The sequence below is a fragment of the Anopheles funestus genome, chromosome 2RL, assembly GCF_943734845.2.
Source record: "Anopheles funestus chromosome 2RL, idAnoFuneDA-416_04, whole genome shotgun sequence".
In the NCBI taxonomy this organism is placed as follows: Eukaryota; Metazoa; Arthropoda; class Insecta; order Diptera; family Culicidae; genus Anopheles; species Anopheles funestus.
The window spans coordinates 47642175-47661559 of record NC_064598.1 but is presented as its reverse complement, the minus strand read 5'-3'; the positions used below and the strand labels follow the sequence as shown (position 1 = coordinate 47661559).

General features: G+C 41.8%; 1 protein-coding gene across 5 annotated transcripts in view; it reads left to right on the top strand.

Moving 5' to 3' along the window:
* The first annotated feature begins 276 nt into the window (after window positions 1-276).
* The window catches only part of LOC125774753 (ATP-binding cassette sub-family G member 1-like), a 28584-nt gene continuing 9475 nt past the window's right edge, over window positions 277-19385 (top strand). Inside the window, exons 1-3 of one of the 5 annotated variants that reach the window (XM_049444954.1) lie at window positions 277-449; window positions 2762-3855; window positions 14753-15279. In XM_049444954.1, the coding sequence (XP_049300911.1) occupies window positions 14795-15279 (485 nt within the window). In that variant the 5' untranslated portion in view covers window positions 277-449; window positions 2762-3855; window positions 14753-14794. Of the gene's footprint in view, window positions 516-2761; window positions 3856-14752; window positions 15280-17717; window positions 19202-19385 lie in introns of those variants that run through there. The other 4 variants (XM_049444953.1, XM_049444956.1, XM_049444955.1 and 1 more) reach the window with 4 other exon arrangements.

The window sequence follows — 19385 nt, the reverse complement described above, 5'->3', positions numbered from 1 at the left end:
GTTGAGCACGCTCCACAGCTCCATACAACAACGCTACGGTTGTGCATGACGCCTATATGTCAGTGCTGATGATGATGTCGATGATGATGACGGTCCCAACCCCCCCATTAACAACCCCTGTGGAAGAGAGCGAGAAAGAGAGCGAGACAGAACGAAGGAAAGAAACTGCATTCCGTTTCGTATATACACGTTCACAACAAAGAACATGCGCGCATCAACTTCTCTTTCGCTCTCGCGCTCTCGCAAAATTGTTCGCTCTCAAAACACTGTCAAACGAGCGGCTCGCAGCGTATACGCAGCTCACTAGAGTCCAGCGTGCACGACGGGCAGCTCAGTCTCGTACGTGTGTCGGTGTCTCGCATTCTCGTCTTGGAACGGGTGCGCACGGTGTGTGTTTGTCGGTACAAAAACAGCCCATAATAACAACAACAACAAAAAACGTCCCTAGAGTAAATCTAAACCAAGAAGCCACCATCCACCCCCTCACATACATCCTTCCGAATCCGGTACAAACGGTACGTGTTGTGCATTTTGGCTCTCGGCGGCCACCAACCAAACTTCCCCCGTTCTCCCATAAAATGGAAATCTCGTGCGTGCATCGTGCGTGTGTTTGTGTGCGTATGTGTGTGCTTTCTCCCGTTTCGGTGCGTCTGGTGTGGTGGAAAACCGATTAGTTTTTGTGTGGTGCTGCGCAAGAAAACCCCTTTTTTCTAAAATCAGCAAAAGGAATGGATTTTCGTGTGACGCAGTTTATTAGTGCGGTGGAAGAAATTTCTCTATTTACGCGAACCTTTGCGATAGAACCCTCTACACACAAAACGACGAAGTAAAGCAAAGACCGCTTTGTTATCCAAAACGCTATTCCCGGATGTTTGCAGCTGCAAATACAAGCCACATCCTGACTCTATACTTTGCTGCACGCAACAGTGCATTTCTCTTTGCTTCTGGATGCATACCCAGCAAGTCTGGAGTAGTAGCTGGATGCGATCGATTGGAAATTGCACCAGATTTAGTTGAATTATTATGTGTAAAATATGCTCTTCAAGAAGATGGATTCTATGCTTTAAAAAAGTGCAATAAATCTAGCACCATTACTGATTGGGGGTTTTTTTATGCACCGCATAAACCAATCGTTCATATTGCAAAATGATTTCGAACACTCTCGCCCTTTCTCTTCTGATTCTTTTAGTACAGCGTGAACCATTTTTTGTTATATGCTCTTCCTTCAATCTAAGCATCCATAGCATCTTCAGGGTGGTTTTTAGCCTTCACCGTCGTTATTCTCTGTTTCTCACTGCTTGTACACCCACACCACCTCAAACCGGCTCATCAGCTGCTGCTGCTTGGTTGGTTATCGAAAAACATCTGCTTTTCGAACTCGAAAGCAACCCTCCCTCACCCCCACTCTCCACTCACAAAACCAACCCTCTTTTACTAACAACGCTCCTGCTCACCACCCCCAGCTCCAACATTTATTTAACCATGGCAGCTGGCCATGCCATCTCCCAGAGCAACCTTCAGGAGCTTGAAGAAAAACAACAACAAATCGACGCTCAGTCCGGTTGTTTCTCTCACGGAGCAAAATCATCCCCGAGAAAATTATCCCCCTTTCCGTTTTGGGGTGTTTGGATGTTTTTTTTTGTTTTTGTAAATTTGTAATGCTCTTCGCAACATCGACAACATCCTTGTTCTCCGAGCTGGTTTTTTTTGGCACGCGCGTGTTTGTGTGTGTGTGTGATGCGTTAATGTGACCTCTGCTGATACCAAATCCTGCTGCGGAACATATATTTCGGATTACAAGCATATTAATTAAGAAACAATGCTTTACACATTCGATAGAATGAAAATTGTAACAACAAAAACAGAACTGCATTTGCGTGTTAGTGTGTTGTGTGAGCGTTAAAATGTTTTTCACAAATTTAGAACGGAAACGTGTCACGGAGTTTTCTCGCTCCCTGCTCAAAATAGGGGTGAGTTTCTTTTTCTTCTCTAAAACGAGAAGGATATAAAACAAAACGCTCTTTCGGTACGTAAAACTGCGTAAAGAAGGAAGCGAGATGGCATGCAAACGATTATTTTTGCTCAGCACAATTGGGGATTCGCTTCCTATTGTTCTTTTTTTTCTAATCCCGTCTCATCAGCTGAGACCTTACCGCGGTGCGCTCGCTCTCCCATGAACAACGTAGGGATTGACCTCGAATAGCGTTTCGAAACGTTAGGAAATTATTAAACCTGTTGTTAAGAAACCATAAAAATTTCTTCAGAATTGTTTTTTTTTGTAAAAAAATTTCACAAAAGCAATTCCCCAAAATTGCACTCAAATCCGTTGTGGGGGAAGAAAAAGCGATCTTCGAAAATCGAGAGAACGCCGTAAAGAGAGATGATTGCTTGATCGGTTTTTTTCGGGGGGCTGTGGAGCATCAAACGCGAGCGAATACGCTCCTTCAGAACAGACCGCAGCGTTTGCAGGCAGCTTTGGATTTTGACAGCCAAACAGCTCAGGTCTCGCGAATATTGCTGTGCAAAATATTCCATCATCCATCTAGCAAACGCTAACGTCATTCGCACACACACACGCACAGGTGCGCATGTAAATCGCAAACAAAATATCGAAAAAAAGGGAACAAACAATAAATTGTCCATACGCAATACGTTTTCGATCTGTCAAAATTGATGCCGTTCCTCGCTTAAGTGTGATAAAATCATAACTAATGTTTTTCCTTCTTTTGTTTCCTCCCACCACCACCCCCTGGGTCTGCAGTTTGTGCAAAGGTGCAATAGTGCAACCAGATTGTGAATTGTGTGCCGTTTTCAGTGACGAGAACGTGACAATACTACCGAAAGCTTTCTGACAGCAGCAGCACGACGATGCAGGAGCAACGATTGTCGTCATCGCAGTAACACAGCAGCAATCGTTGTGGAGTTTGGTTTTGCCATGAAAAGTTGATCGATTCGCGTTGACGATGCCGGTAAAAAGGACGGAAGCACCGTGCAGTGATGAAGGACAACGTGAAACGAACCACAAGTGCAGTGTAGCGTAGTGGTGTATTGCGAATAGTATATAGTAAAGTGTGTCATATCATTTCCATTCTTATTCTGCGCATTCTTACGTGTAGAGGTTGTGTGTGTGCGTGCGTGTCTGTGTGTATGTGCGCGTTTGTATGTTTAGCAAATCGCTGGAGCAAAGGCTCGTGTGTCTATGACGGTTTTGCTTGCCCGAAGACACACATGAACACATACGCGCAAAAGCATCCTTTTCCATAAATCAGCACAAACAAGCAATCCAGAGCCAGCACCCTAAAAATAGGTGAAAAAGTGCTTAATAAAAACACCCATCGTCGTCGTCCACCCGTCCCCCCTTTTTTCCGGGGTGCATCAGTGTGCGAGTGTCCTTTTTCCCTTCCCGACGAGTGTGTACGAGCGAACGCGCGCCCGCGTGTGTGTGTGTGTGTGTGTGTAGTGTTGTGCGTGTGTTTTCAGTTAGTGACCCGGTACAAGCAGATATCCGCCCACTCAGCGGAAAAACGACAACAACAACAACAACAAACAGCGAAGGAAAACCCCACAACAGCCACAGATTTATTATTCAACAGTATTAGTTAGCCATCCGGAGCGCGTAGGCGAGTTACACCGGTATAGGGCACAGAGTGTAGAGAAAGATATAAACCACAAAACACGCGTGGGAAAGCGCTTTTCTCGCCACCACCATCATTCGGCCAGGATTCAGTGACGGTAGAAAAAGGATTGTGTGAGTGTGCGCGCGTGTGCGTGTGATTTCGAAACGCGAAGAAAACGACACACGTGTGAAAGGCGAGCGAACCGTTTCCTGTTCTTCGGCAACTCCATTCCAGAAATGTAAGTTATGTTTCCATTCTCCAAGTAGGCGTTGCAATGTTGGGGCCAAATTGTGGCAAAGATGGGAAAAAAATTGTAGCCTAATTAAATGGGAAACAGTACTGGCTTATACGAGTGGGCTTAAACAAGGTTTTATCGTTTAGGGTAGCACTGACAATATATTCAATTATTTACTAAAATTGGGTTTTGAGATCTTTTTTAAAGTTAAGTTGTTTTGAACACGTTTGGTGTAGATTGGGGTAAACAACAATAATTTGCTTTGGTACTGACTACCAACCAGTTATACTATTGCCCAAGGAAACTTCGTCAGCCCGGTGGTATATATGGTAGCGGCGTCGGTTTTTATACTACAGGACCGGGTATCAAATCCCATCCGGACCACCAATGCAATCCTTTTGAGAAGGACTGACTGTCCTGCTGCGGGTAAATAAAGTTAATGAAAGTCTAAAATAACAGTCCAAGAATCTTTAGGTTCGGTTCGACGTGTTACGATAAAAGAAGAAGAAGAAGAAGAAGGAGGGAGGACTTCTTCAATTAAACCACCGTCTGTCGGTAGTCTTAGTATTCACAAACGCCTCTGACACATGGACTCTTCTGGCCATAGCTGACGAAAACCTTTAAGACCTCTATGAATGGCGGAAGGATAATAAGATGTACGAAATGTAGGAATATACTAGGTTGGTGACGTCATAAGAATGTCACCGGAAGAAAACCCAGCTCTTCAAGTCTGTTTAAACATTCCACATGGACATTGGATAATGGATTGACAGACGACGGCACTCGATCGAGAGCAAATGACTTCTGGAACAATCCAAGACCGCTTATACAGTTGTAGTATTTGATAAATAAGTTGTCACTCTTTTAATAACATCCAACGAGATGGATAGAACGGTTGTGTTCCGATTATTCTATTGTTGACCTCGAAGTGCAAAATTTTCCTACCTTCCTTTCCTAATTTTTGACATAGAGACAAGAAACAACGCAACCGAGTTCCAATTATAACAAAGACAATATGCAATGATTTGATTAAAGTCTTAGTAGAATCTGTCCTTATCAAAATGTTCAATTGTGTTTTAGTTTTTTTTTACAAATAAAACTACAATACAAACATTTAAAATAAACGAATGAAATACGATTCTTTTGGAATTTTGAAATATAACTACTAAATACAGTCACTCAATCATTGATTCAATCATAAAAAATTGGTTGGAGTTGTGTGTTTTGCTCATATCTTTATGATTTGTACTTTCCACCATGCGTGATCAATGAGTCACGGTTGAAGCATGTTTTTCCTTCCACGTCTTTTTTACCATCATACCGGTACAGCATGATCACCATGAAGGTTCGATGCTTTTATTTGATCAGTTCAAAACGTTGCGGATGAAGAAATTGTCGAAAAGAAGTGTATGAATGGTCTCGATCGTGAATAATGTTTGTCCCTATGCTCGGTCCATAGACAGACAACAAAACTGGCTAAGAACATTTATGCTAATTGAAGAAGAAAGAATATTTACACTCGAAAGTGAATTGTTGTGGTCATTTTAAACATATTTCTAATATTTAAACGATTCCCTTTGGTAGTGACAGAGGAATGCCACGATTTCAAGAATGTCGACGACCCTTATAACGACACCTGTTACGCGTGCATACTGCCTTCGGATGGCCTTGGAACCGATTGAAGATAATCAACAAAACAGGTACTCCAGTACATCGTATTAGTAGACCTCCGCTTCTAATCTAACCTAGATATCGCACTTGAGTAGGATTTTCAAGCAGCGTTTATCAATCAAGTCCTCTCCACTTTTTGCACACCTGTTGTCGCACATAAAGATACGGAGATTCCGGTACACTGCCTTATCTGGCAGTTGTTGCCCAGCTGGGTGCGATCGCACTTGGTGATTATCGCGGTAACGATCGGTTTGTGTAATCGTACCTAAAAATCAACAACCCGTCACCAAACCCCTGAATACCGCTGCATGACAGGTGCACACAACAACAACAACAACAAAAATACTTATCGAAAATCAATCAGATGGTAAGAATAACAACAGTCAACCATGCACTTAGATAATAGCTTCGATAAGGGCCGTTAGCCAGTACGTTTTCGAAATGGATGTCAATCGACCGATAAGAATTTCCAGTACATCAGTGATGTAGGCATTTCATGAGGTCGCGTCTGTGACGCCGCCATCATCGTATCCGCACCGTAACGAGCCTCCAAACCTTTGATACGCCGAGTGCAGCGTGCACTTAACGTGCCACCCAAAAATGGAACAAAAAAAAGAAACAAGTGCGCCACCAGGTGCGTCACACATCAGGGAACACCTTTTGCCGGGGTTTGTCCTAACAGGGAATGGGGGGATGATAAGGTTTTTGGTTTATCATCCCACTGCAGGGTATATGGTGGCTGGTCTGGTGTGCTGCGTTTGGTGGTTAATGGTCCGTTTTCGATAAGAACACGGAAGAAGCACCCAGTTGTTGTGGGCCAGGTGTTTGCTTAGCAACGCAATAGGTTCGTGCTAGTGCGTTCCACGAAAAATCAATTCTACAAAAGCATCTGAATTGAGTAGGTTTTCCAACGCAGATAATCTGATCATAGCGTAAATCGAAAGTCACAAACTGGATTTATTCTATTTATTTTGGGCCAAAACAAATTGAGTGTTAAGATAAGTTCTGTTATAATAATTTCGTGTAGAGAAAAAATAGTTTATGTAAGCTTTCATTTTATAATTTATACTGATCCCTCAATCGTTCTCGGCCTTAACCTACCGTACCCAATGTTATGATTTTGCCTATATTTAGTCTTACGTTCAGTTCAGCCAAGATATTTTATCGACTTATTTTATTAGTTTTTTTGTATCTGCCTCAAACTCAAAGCTTAACAGTTAATTCGACAAATGTTTAATGTAGACATTAGTATATTAACGTCTATTGGAGTAAAATGTTGCTTAAAATAAATCTTTCTAGTTTTATCTAGCTTAATCTAGTCTTATTTCCTCCTCCTTCTTGGCTTAACGGCCTCTAAGATCACACCGACCATTTCTGGCTTACTAGACTTGTTTTACTACATAGCTGGATAGTCAGTTCTTGCTACGGGGGAATACGGTCCGGATTTGATACAAGGTACCGTCAGTGTGAAACTGGCGCCATTTAACTCATACACCAGTGGTCGCCCCTAGTTTTAATCATTTGATGTCAACTTTGCTCTAATGTTTAACGAGCTACGTCTAAGTCAGGTCGTATCACTAAGACCTCGGTAAGGCCGATAATCGCATGAGATTCTGTTCACAATCTTCGGTAAATTGGAATATTCGGCGAGGCACCATACCATAGGATCCAGTTTGAACTAGCAGCTTGTGTTTGCACCTAACTTATTGACGCACCTAACAGAAGAGTCATTTTACGTTATGGATAACGCTGATATTAATAAAAATCGAACGATAGCTAAACATTGGCCTGATGGGTTTTAATCAATTTTGATGGTTTCCTGTTTCTGCCTCTTGGGCAATGAAATTGGACAATTCGTGAACCATTTAACCGGCTATCTTACCCCGTGCTAACCACCATCGGTTCCGGTCGGCCACCAAAATCGCTAGGCCCGTGTGCTTGATGTGCCTTTGGATATTGCACGAAACTAATCCCCAATCCACGCCACTCGCAGTGATTGATTTGATAATCAATAGGAAAAAACAAGGCAAAAGAATGCATTCGTCGGGCAGATAAACGTTTGCCGGGCCAGGGTTCGCTTTCCATCCAAGCGGTGTGCGGTGTTCATCGACGCGCCATCGGCCGGGTGATTTATCGAAGCACATTGCTCGATCGAGGTTTTCGTCTCGCTTTATTGACCATTCAGCCACTACGTCGTGTTTGGATGGTCGAGTCATCCTACAGCGTAGTTGATAGATGGATCGGTGTAGCTAACGTTCAATTATTATGGCGTTAGCCCTCCTTTTCCTCGGTATCAACCCCCCGGGCAAACACTCGCAAACAAAAAAGTCGAGGCTATTTATTGAGTATTGTTCTGAAGTACACTTTACGTCCCATCACTTGCTACTTCCTGCATGGAAAAGAATGGTTCGAAATTCCTTCACTCGCTAATCCGTATGACTTTTAGCGAGCAAGTCACACTTTTGCTTTCGCATGTGGTCGCATCTTCCCTCCCCCGGGCGCAATCTTTTCTTTCACCCTCTGTCAGTACGTTTGCACTTGACGCCAAAAGTGCACCGTACATGGTGAAGAAAACTGGCACGGAACACTTTCCAATGGATTCGCACCGCTTCGAGGTTAACAGCGACTTTACGTAATTTCACATTGCCAATGGCGTTTCTTCGATTATCGTCCCCGAAATGGCTTCCCGGTTTAATGCAGCACACCGCACACCACTGTTGGGTGACTTTTGGACGTGAACCATATTCTCAACGTAACCGTTAAGCGAAAGCACGTTGTTGAAACTTCTTGCCCTGTTATATGAAAGTTGCTTCGATTCATTTCTTTCTTGTTACATTTTGGCGGTTCTTTTCCTTTCCGATGCTCGTGGTAGTTAATTTTCCTTGTGTCTTTTAGTAAGCCCAATCGTCCTTGCGTTTGCTATGGATCGGTGCACCCCCTGGGAGCATCAGATTGCTTTTGCTGCGCGTGTGGGTGTGAATGTTGCGTAATTAAAATGTGTCCTCGAGTGTGATATAAGATTTTTTCCTGAGTTCCCTTTCCAACCAAGCAATTGGCTTCTTCTGTCTTAAATGGAAGCAGAAGGCAAAGAACACTAGAAGGTCAAATTAAATTGGTAACGAAATACTGTGGGAAAATGAGAAAATTGTAGCTTTAACGATTTAAAGCATTGTAAGAAATAATAACCAGCATAATCTTGTTGCTAAAATATTATGTTTAAATTCTGCTAACAGAAAAAATATGTAAATATAATAAGAATTAAAAAAGTACTCAAATACTACAACAATAAATAAATCTACTCTACGAACGATGCAAATTAAATATAGAAATACTGCAACCTGATTTCATTGACAAATCTAACAATCTATTTGCATATTTGTGTTTCCTCCTAGTCACGGTGATTTGTTAGCTCATACGCTCATACCATACATTCCTTCTTCAACAAACGATTAGTCAACATTTCCTATTGATTGCAACCACACAACCGTACTTCCACGTACAAAATGCATTTGCTGAGCTGCGCATATTATTTCATTTTATATCACTTTTTTCCCCTTCTTCCGCTTTAAAGCACCGATTACCAATCGATACGACCGGGCGGGATCGTGTTCCACTTCCGATTGCGCTGAATTTTGTACACCCATAAATTATGTGAAAATCGCACAGATGCTTCCCCACATTCCCCATCGCATCTCGCCCTAACACCCTACAACCGTTCGGTATGCTTGCTGTCAGCTTGTTTTATTGCAATCGATCTCCATCCCGGTGTGTCATCGTTTGATTGTCGTTGTGGCCTGTTTACTGTGCATCAGCCATAAGATTCCACCGTCGGCGGCCTGGTGGTAGTATCCTGCAAAAAGCTGCTTATTTATTTTCCCTCTTGTCATATTTCCGGGGTTCCACATGGGATTCTTTTATTACAAACCTCATGACTAATCACGGTGGAATGCAAACGTGTGGAATGCAAAGGAAGGTTTTTTATTTGCTTTTCGTTGCCATGAATTGGAAACGTTTTTTCTGCGAATGGTTCGGTTAGAAGGCATGTTGCAGTATTATGATGCTTAAAAATATAATCCAGTGAATAAGAGTGAGACTTGTACACGCAACATTCTCGCCAATAGAAACATAAAGGGACAAGAGAAATGCAAACTAAAATCGAAAAAATGGAAAAAATCTACACCACAACATATGTTTCACAAATCCCGTACAAATCAACCCCCACTCGACCGACTTCCATGCCAGCCGACATTGAGTGGTGTTGCATCGACAAGTGCAGCTGCACTTTTTCCCCCGAAGAAAACCCCACTGTAAAGGGAACGTGGACAGAATCGATGGACGGGGGAAATTACTCGCTTCGCGAAACGTTAATGATTCAAAAGCGTAACACTTTGTCGGTCGTAGTTTCGTACCGAAGCTGCGGGTGTTTGGTATCACCCAAAAAGGGATGAAGGATGGCGCGCGGTCTGGTATCGTTAAAGGTAAGGGTTCGCACCACGTGCACGTTTGCTACTTGAATCGGACAAATTGTGGCCCCCACGTAGCCCTTCACCTAGGCCACACTACACATTGGGTTGGTGGAAAAAGAAGTGAAAAAGATAATAAAAAAATCCACGATGCAGTAGTTGTGCAAACTGATCTCCGAGTGCAGTTGCACTCGGTGGTGTGGCCCGGGTAACTGGTTTATCTTCAATGGGTTATACCATGGCAACACGTTGTTTGTGCAATCGAAAGGAAGGAAGCTTTGTTTCTTTCTATCCTATCAGCTACGTAATGGGTTCTCTGATACGCTTCAAGGGCGCTCGATGAAAGTCTAAATGGAAAATAGAAAAACTCACCACTCACCAGCCAATATGGGATGGAAAAACGAGAAGGGGAACGACAACTATTGAATCTGTTCAATCTGTTACACGGTATAAACAGAAACTTTTATTAATTGAACTCGTCTTTTTACTTGCAATGTAATGCAGGGGTTCACTAGTCGTTTTTAAATGTCTGAAGCATTTTAATATCATGAGAAATTTATTTAAACATCGAATGAAAACGTTATAAAACTTCAACCAGGTCGTCATTGTTAACATATATTTTTTTCTTAAATCCCTATATCCCTAGATATGAGTCTAATTACTGATAGATATGAGTCACATTACTATCCACGAACAAATGTTAATAGTTATTGGAAAGATTTAGTGAGTTAAGTGAGATGTAATTTAAGTTAAATTTGTGCATACGATCATTAAAAACTTACACAAATTTATCTTTTATAAATAAAACTATAACAGCCTAAATGCACAAGGAATTTAACTAAAATAGTATTTGAAAAGGCGGCGGCCCGGTGGTGCATGTGATAAACGGCGCCAGTCCACACGGCCGGACCGGGTTCAAATCCCATCCGGACCGTCCCCCATAGCAAGGACTGACTATCCGGATACGTGGTAAAAATAAGTCTAGTAAGCCAGAAATGGCCGGCGTGACCTGTAAGGTCGTTGAAGCCAAGAAGAGAGAGAGATATATATAAATTTCAACACCTTTGCATTGCAATTATCAGAGCAAAAGGAAATGTTTACTATTAGCCAGCTTTATCTGACGATTTCAAAGTTATTTTTGTTTTTTTTTTGCAAACTATAAAGAAAAACTTTCTCAGAATTTTTTTTGAGACATTAAAAATCAGGTGAACGTTAATGTAATTCTTATTCAGAGAAACGAAATGGATTTGTCGAAGATATGAAAAATGGTGTTAATACTTAAAAAGCCCTTGTAAACCCTGTAAAAAACTTCATACGTGTGGATTATAAACCATTCCTATGCCATAATTTCCCGAGTCCTTCTTTGGCAAGCAAATGAGAGAATTGTAATGGAAAAATTTTCTCTAATAGCAATTCCATTACTCTTCTAATGAAAATAGAAACCCTCGCTTCATTATCTTGAAAAAGGATTTCACAGGATATTCGATGCCTTTGATCACTGTTACTTGCATTTGAAAACAAGCTGACCTGTGTATAGCCTATAACCAATTCTAGTGAAAACACAAAAATCCCAAACACGAATCGCCATCTCATCAAATTCTAAATAGCATCACACCATGCTGACGGAGTAGAACCATGCAATGGGGTAGGAAAGTGAGAAAAAAATCAATTCACCCTGCCATTCACCATTGAATGAAAATCTGTGCCCGGCTCTGCAAGGGAAGGGTGGTGTACACCTTTTAAAAAATTAACAACACCAACAACCCCGTTCGATCGTGCTTCCATTAGCTTTTTATCGGTTAGCCAGTGTAAAACAACACAAACAGCAGGGAAAGCAAAACAAACCCACTGTCCCACTGTGATAGCGCGACCAAAAAACCTGCCCAAACTCTCTACCTCTGCCCTTCTCCCCTCACCCCTCTTCCATTTCCGGAGCCGGTAAAGTGACACTAACCAATGTCATTTTGGGGCTTTGAAGCAGTCATTGGGAGGTCGTTTTTTGTTTCATTTTAATTTCTTTTTTCGAATTCTTCGCCCATAAGCTCGTTTTCGTATCGTTCCGCTTCCGCTCCTTTTCTAGCTGGTTTGTTGTTTTTAGCATCTTTCCCATTTTAAGCTACAAACGATCGGGTACGAGACGGGTGGGAAAAAAGCACAAAAAAGCATCTTTAATACACCATAACCACCATGCCGAACCAACCAAGGGTTTTTGGCCAGCGGTATAAAAGGTGTCATCATGTTTCGCAACTCGTAAAGCCTTTTTTGTTGGGAGGAAGCAAACGGGGTGTGGAGAAAAAAACAAACGGTGTGCAGTGTGCGCTTGCCACCGAATCGACTCGGTGCTATTAAATTTGTCACTGTCAGTGTCAGTCAAGCGCTTCGTGTCTGGGCAACACTTCGAACAGGTGCCATCCGGTGGTTTCTAGTGGGTAGTGCCCCGGATGAGCCAGGTCTCAACAGCTATGCTTTCGGTCCCGGCTGTTGCCCTGGTATGTTATTTAATGATATTTTTGTTTAAAATTTCCCTTCAACTCTTTCATAGTGTAAGCAGCGAAAAATAAGAGAAAGCAAAACTTTACTCATTAAGCCTGGTTAGAGGGACGTTGAGCTTCACGAATAGTTGTTCTTATTCGGCTCTGGCACCGAAATGCTTTAAAAATGTTTGGTATACCTACATTCTGTTGAGCAAAAATCGAAGCAGTGGAAAATTTGTTTTGAAGTTCATTGTTCAAGGACCGAACGGGGAAAACTGCTTCGTACTTTGCGATCGTCGCATGGGCTTTCAGAGAGCCTGGAACGCGTGCTTTGGTCGTCCAAGGGAACAAAAATTGGCACTGCTGGCCAAACAATGGAACGATACTAGCTTTTGCGTTGGTAAAAGCTAAAATCAAGCACTGGCGTAAAATTAAAATCAAGCACTGGCGATGAGGCAAACATTTCGCTTGAAAACCGGTCCCTAATAAAGAATGCCGACCGTATGTGGCATGGAATGGATGCAATTGCTAACATGTCCTTGTGTTTTATGCAGCAAGTTTGAGGTAGAAAAAAATATCAACGTATAAATAGAGATGCCTACAAACGTGCACTAAAGCTCACTTTTTGGCACTGCTTTTAAGTATGGATTTACTACCTCTACTACCGGGGTACAAGCGTTTTTATGTAGCACAGAGTTTAACATTGCCATTTCTTTTCAACACTGCCTGCATTAAAGGTGTGTTGCGAACTATTTATAGGGCGCAACATGTATGAAAGCTCTGGGAATACATACATTTCCCAATACAACGAATACGTTACCGCAAACCCCTAGAGAACGTTTCGAATTCAAAGCAAATGTCATATTACAGTATGTGAGACAAACAAATCGATATGCAAATATCGTTCCCTCTTCCTGCTGCTGTTGCTCTGGCTTCCCTTACATGTCAGAAGTCAACATTTGGGATACATCCGCTAGGTTACAAAGTTCCACTTCAAAAATCCACCTCCCCTTCTGCTGCTCACATTTCCTTCCGTTGCTTGCTACCGGCGATCGTGTGCAGCAAAACGAGTCCGCTCTGTAAAATGGATAGCTTTTCCGGCAAAAGGCGGAACACCTCTTGGGAGACCTCTGCATCGACCCCAAAAGCTCATGTCACCAAACGAAAAGAAAAACATGCACCCAACATGGCAGCACACGCTCAACTCGTTTCCTTCCGCCCCTTTTTGGTAAAGGGTCGTTTGCTGGTGGAATATTCTTTTTTCGGTTTTTAATTTTTTTCTCCATTTTTGTATATCCAACATGCCGCGTTGCTGAACATGCATGCATGCGACAATCGGTGGCGCTAAAGAACACTTGAAGAAAACTGAGAATGTAAACCGCCTCTAAATGAACCAAAAAAAAAAAAGAAACAAAATAGACCTCTCGCTTCTTGCAAGTAAATATTAATGTGGACCACCGTTATCGCAATCGTTTGTCATAAGATCGCATAAGATAGAGAGTTAGTTTTCGAAACCTGCATGAAAATCCATCTTTTAACACATGACATTACTTTACTTTTCCGTCCTCCGAAACCGTCTGTCACGATCGGTAGGTTGAAAAGTAAAAATAATTTTGCTGTTTTCAAGAAGAATAAGGTGTCAGTTTGTAAAAATTAATTTAAAGTAAAATATAAGCTAATACTAGTAGTAATACTGGACATATTGTGCAATAAGATTAAGGTTCCACAAGTTGTAATGGCGCGGGACAAAGCATCTTTAATAGCATAATACAATCACCCGTGTTCTGTGATATCAATCAACCGGGATATTGCAATAAAATTAACACATTTTTCACATGGTAAAACATGCAATAGACTTTACAACGCGGTGCTTAACTAGATTAAATCGATCCACCTTTATGCGGTTATGAAATGCATCATGTGGCAAATGTCTCTTTTACCATTAATGTGATCCCTATACAACTGCAACAATCCATTTGAAAATTGGAAACTGATGCTCAGAGGACATAAAAAACCAATATTCCAACACAAAGGGGTTAGTTTTTCTCACAACAAAACCATCATCAGGAGTTATGCTATGGTGGAAACTTGAATCTAACGCGTTAGAACGCTTTTACGATGATTGGTTGCATAACAATGCATAATTTAACGTTTGAAACCAAACTTCAACTTTTTTTTTGCCATAATTCACGCCTGTTGCTGAAGCATCTTCAACAGCTGATAACGCACACAGTGTTTAAAGCTCATTATTCTTTCCCCCTCCTCAACTGATGTTGTTTCGTATACTTGCAGAAAGCTCCTCTAAAGCATCCTGGAAGGATTGTATCGCAGGCGATGGATCCAGGAATGATGGCGGGAAAGACAACCAGTGAAAGTGCTATGCTTGGGAGTATAGGTCATACCCACGGACACCCACACAATCCACTGCGCCCGCATCCACATCCATCTCCGTCGCCTGCCACGTTACAGCAGCAATCCAATTCACACCAACATCTGCACCACCATCATCACCATCATCATCCGCAGCATCAGCAGCAGCACCATCCACATCACCCGACGGATACGCTGACGGAGGTTTCGGTCGTCGATATAAACGCATCGTTGGCCGCATCGGCACCTCTCATATCACCACACGTGGCATCGGTACACCCGGTCGGTCCCGGGACTGGTACAGCCGGGCATGTGCCTGGTTTCTGCAACATTCTGAACGCATCCAATAGCAGTGATCTGCAGGCAGTCGCCTACAATTCGCTCACACAAAACGTGCGCTGCAAATCCCCACCGACATTGGTTGATAATCTAAAGAACGGGACAATCGGGTAAGTACGGTCACTTACTAGCAAGTCATTTATTTTTTTACTGTGTTCCCTTTAGAAGCGATATGAATATGGAGGTATATTTATCAAGTTATATCTCGCCTCAAGAACGCACATGGTTTTCAAACGAAAATATTTTCAAAATGCGAATAGATAAAAGTGAACAATTGTGCAAGCTTATTCCATCTAAATCGGTGCTGTGTTTACAATTGGTTTGATCTTATGATCTCCAAATTATAATCAATCCAGATCTCCAAAGTGTGTTTGGTTTGAAAAAAAAATCGTTAGAACAACAACATCTATAGACCACAAAATGCCGCTCGGTTTGATATGTATATCGATGGAAATAGTTCCACCATAATTCACTGCTGTGTCTGCAATGCGATGAATCGCAGGTCATATCTTTAGAATTTACAAATAAACAACACGGATGGCGAGTCGTTCGGCTTCTATAAGCTACGGTCGAACCACTTTTTTTTGAGTATTTTATTCAGCCCCTTCACCATACCTTGTGAAATAGTGTATACCACACGTTCGGCTAGAGTTGAATCGGAAAATCACAGCAGCAATCCATCCCATTCCGTTGCAAGCTTTAGTACGGCGTGACTAAACATAATCCTTCCACTGAGGGAGGATTTTCTTATTTTCTCCAAACTTAACCATTCACCAAGCGGCACATTTATTTGCTTTTTCTTGCTTGAAAGCTTGGCAAACCGAAGGCAGAAGGCAAACAGTCAAGGCTAGATAGACGGTTAAATTGTCGCCAAGATCAGACGTCCTGCGATGGTGTTTGGACATAGAGCTTCCATTAGTTCCCTGGGAATAAACGGTGCATGACCAGCGGGAGCCCAAGTTCATTGATGTGCGTTTTTCTCATTTTGTATTGCAACGGTTTGTTATTATGGGTTTTTAAGTGAAGTGAATGACTAAACTACCCTCAAATCGATTTTTTTCATCTTATATCTTATAGATTGGAAATAAATGGTCAAGGCTGACAATAAATCAACTTTTTCCATAAATGTTCTGCTATGACCCGTCACTTTTTTCTTTTGTAAAAGAACAATGGAGACGCCTGGTGTCCGACAACCAGGATGACGCCATGGTTGAAACAAGGCAAAAGTACCGTCAAACTCGCTTGCATGTCTGTAGCATAATGCAATACCAGTCTTTTCACGCCAAGTGAACAGACAGCAGCAACTAACTATCGCAATATGCAGGCAAGACATGTCCATCCCGTGGCAACACATTCAGGAAGTTACCGAAGAAACCCCGATTGAAACTGAAACTCTCATAGCGTGGTAATGGAGTGTTTGTATGTGTACTGGTGTCTGTACGAGACACTGAATACGGGATGTGTTTAATTCGATTGTACTTGTTCTGATCTACGGCAACGTTAGCGACCGTCAGTGCAAGAGCTACCGCAACCGTCACCTATGTTCGAGAGCTCTTGCCGGTCACCAACGGTTGCAGAACGGACCCAATGTCCCGGAAATTGTGCTGCAACCGAGATGGTGTGGGGCAGATGCTGCGCGAAGTGCATTGCAATTTAATTTAAAGTACATTCGTGTTTCAGCTAACGGTCTCAAAATCAGAAAGGACTAGATGACGATTGAGAGAAAAGGACAGAGATAAATGTATAAACCTCAGTATTGGTGTCCATTTGAATTCGTGAGAATATTCTCCATACAACATGTATCATAACTTTGAGATAAAGGCATAGTATCTCATCGCTAGGATATCATGTCTCTAAGTAGTAGAAGAATCGGAAACGGAATGTTTTTCTTCACATTTTACTCGTCCTAATCAATTTCATGGGCAACAGAGTCATGTTCAAGTGAAATATTAGTTTTCCAAGGCGTGTTACTAGCATCTATGTAATGGTATAGATCTGACATTCTTCTTCTTGGCTTAACGACCTTACAGGTCACGCCGGCCATTTCTGGCTTACTAGACTTATTTTACCACGTAACCGGATAGTCAGTCCTTGCTACGGGGGAACGGTCCGGATGGGATTTGAACCCGGTCCGGCCGTGTGGACTGGCGCCGTTTATCACATGCACCACCGGACCGCCCGGAAATCTGACATTAGGGTCTATGATATTTTGAAGTAAGAAAGCTTAAATTTTGAGATGATATCTGTCAAACAATCGAGCATTTTGCAACGATAAATTGACACCAGGTTGTGTCAAGCTAAAAGATCTGCTACTTAACAGCAGATCATATCGAACGAATTGCGTGATTTTTTTTAAAGTGACGTACAATATTTTTCATTTTTTTAGACAAATTTTTAAACAAATATTTTAAAAATACTTTTTTCAAAATTTTTAAAATATAGAAAACATAACCGACCCGCAGTCAGATCTGATAGATAAATGATTTGTATAGAATTTCTTAATATTTGTTGAGCACCTGTTCTAAACTCTTAATATGAAAATTATATAGTAAAAAATAGACAGGTTAATTTGCTTTGCTGTTTACACGCAAAGTTAGTATCAGATAAGCTTCTAAACTTAAAAACGCCTACAGAAAAACTAATGTAACTAGTAACTCACGTACTATAATGTCCAATCGAACCTCCATGATTCAAATTATTTTCCCGTTAATAAACTCTCTGCCAATAACAAAGAAATGTGCCAAACTCTTTAATATTTAGAAGCTTAAATTAGAAAATAATAACCTTTGATATAACACACGTAAAGCCTTCCAAGAGACGATTTGTCACAAATAAAATCAACAAAGCTGTAAATACATATGTACAAAGCGGTTATTATTATAGGCATACTCTTAAACTTACTTAAAGGAATGAATTGAAACAGACAATCATACACCTATGATGCAACTGTTTTTGTACATCGGAACGAACTTAGAACCTATCTCCATTGTGTCTCGGTTAGCTGCACCGCTAGCCAACGAACCTGTCTATTGCTCCTCTTTTCTACCTCCACTCGTTTTGCTGTGTTTTGCAAGTGATGAGTTCTTGGCAGCGCCCGGACACCGATAGGAAATTAAATCTAAATTGAGTTTAATTGACTCCAACAACCAACACGGAGACGGTGTCACACTGTTGACGCGCGATGCACCAAGCAAAACAAAGGTGATGTGTCCATCAGAAGTCAATTACTTTGCTCCGACCGGCATGGGAATGGTGAGCGCGATGGAACACTTCCTACATGCTTTTTTTCGTCAATTCTCCGAATAGCTGCTTCTTTTGCAAGCAAAATGAAACTAGGAAGATGATTCTTTCTTCTGCAGCAAACTGTTGGTTCGATTGGAATTGTTCCGGCAAGAACGATCGTCTCTAATCGCCATCCATTGATCGAATGTTGTGGACAGCGAGGACATCGCTTGGGCAATTCTTTCTTCTTCACACACATTTGCTACCGAACCTAATTGGCTGAAATCGAGTACAAGTGAGAGATGTGCGTGATCGCGCGACCATCTCACTAGACAGAACCTTTGTAAGAACCTCAGTATGTCAGTACTGTTCCAGGCGATCAGTGGTCTATTCGACAGTGAGGTGCAATATTCTGCAATAACTCCATATTCGACAGTTTAGAAGTTGAAAGTGTCTTTACTATTAGTGATATTTGTTAGTGTGATCTAAAATGGATACCGAAGTGCTTCCCGATACAGTGGTAGAACATTCTCCAAAACGTCAGGATGTGCAGGGTCAAGATTTACCGTCACTCATTCATGTGCGTTCAACCTCTCCCGGTGGAGGGCATGTCTATCGTCTGGGTACGTTACCACCATCTGGATGTAGCAGTTTGGAAGATCTGGATGATACCGTGGAAGGAACGACAATCTATCAACTCAGTTGCGACAACCATTACAACTTGAATTTCTACGCCAATCGCTGCGATTCCGGATCGGATGTGGACAGTATGAAAAACTTCAAAAACCATTCAGCCGTCTGGGTTAAGAGGTAGTTTCATTAACCCTGACTCATTTCCTAGTTCCAACTTTTGCGTTTACCAGGTACTGTTTATATGTATGTTTTGATAAGAATCGAGTACGCGTGTACGTGTAACCCAGTTTTGCTTATTTGACATGTTGCTGGGTTCATTAATGTACCAACAAAATTAAACTCAGTTCACCGTGCCAAATGG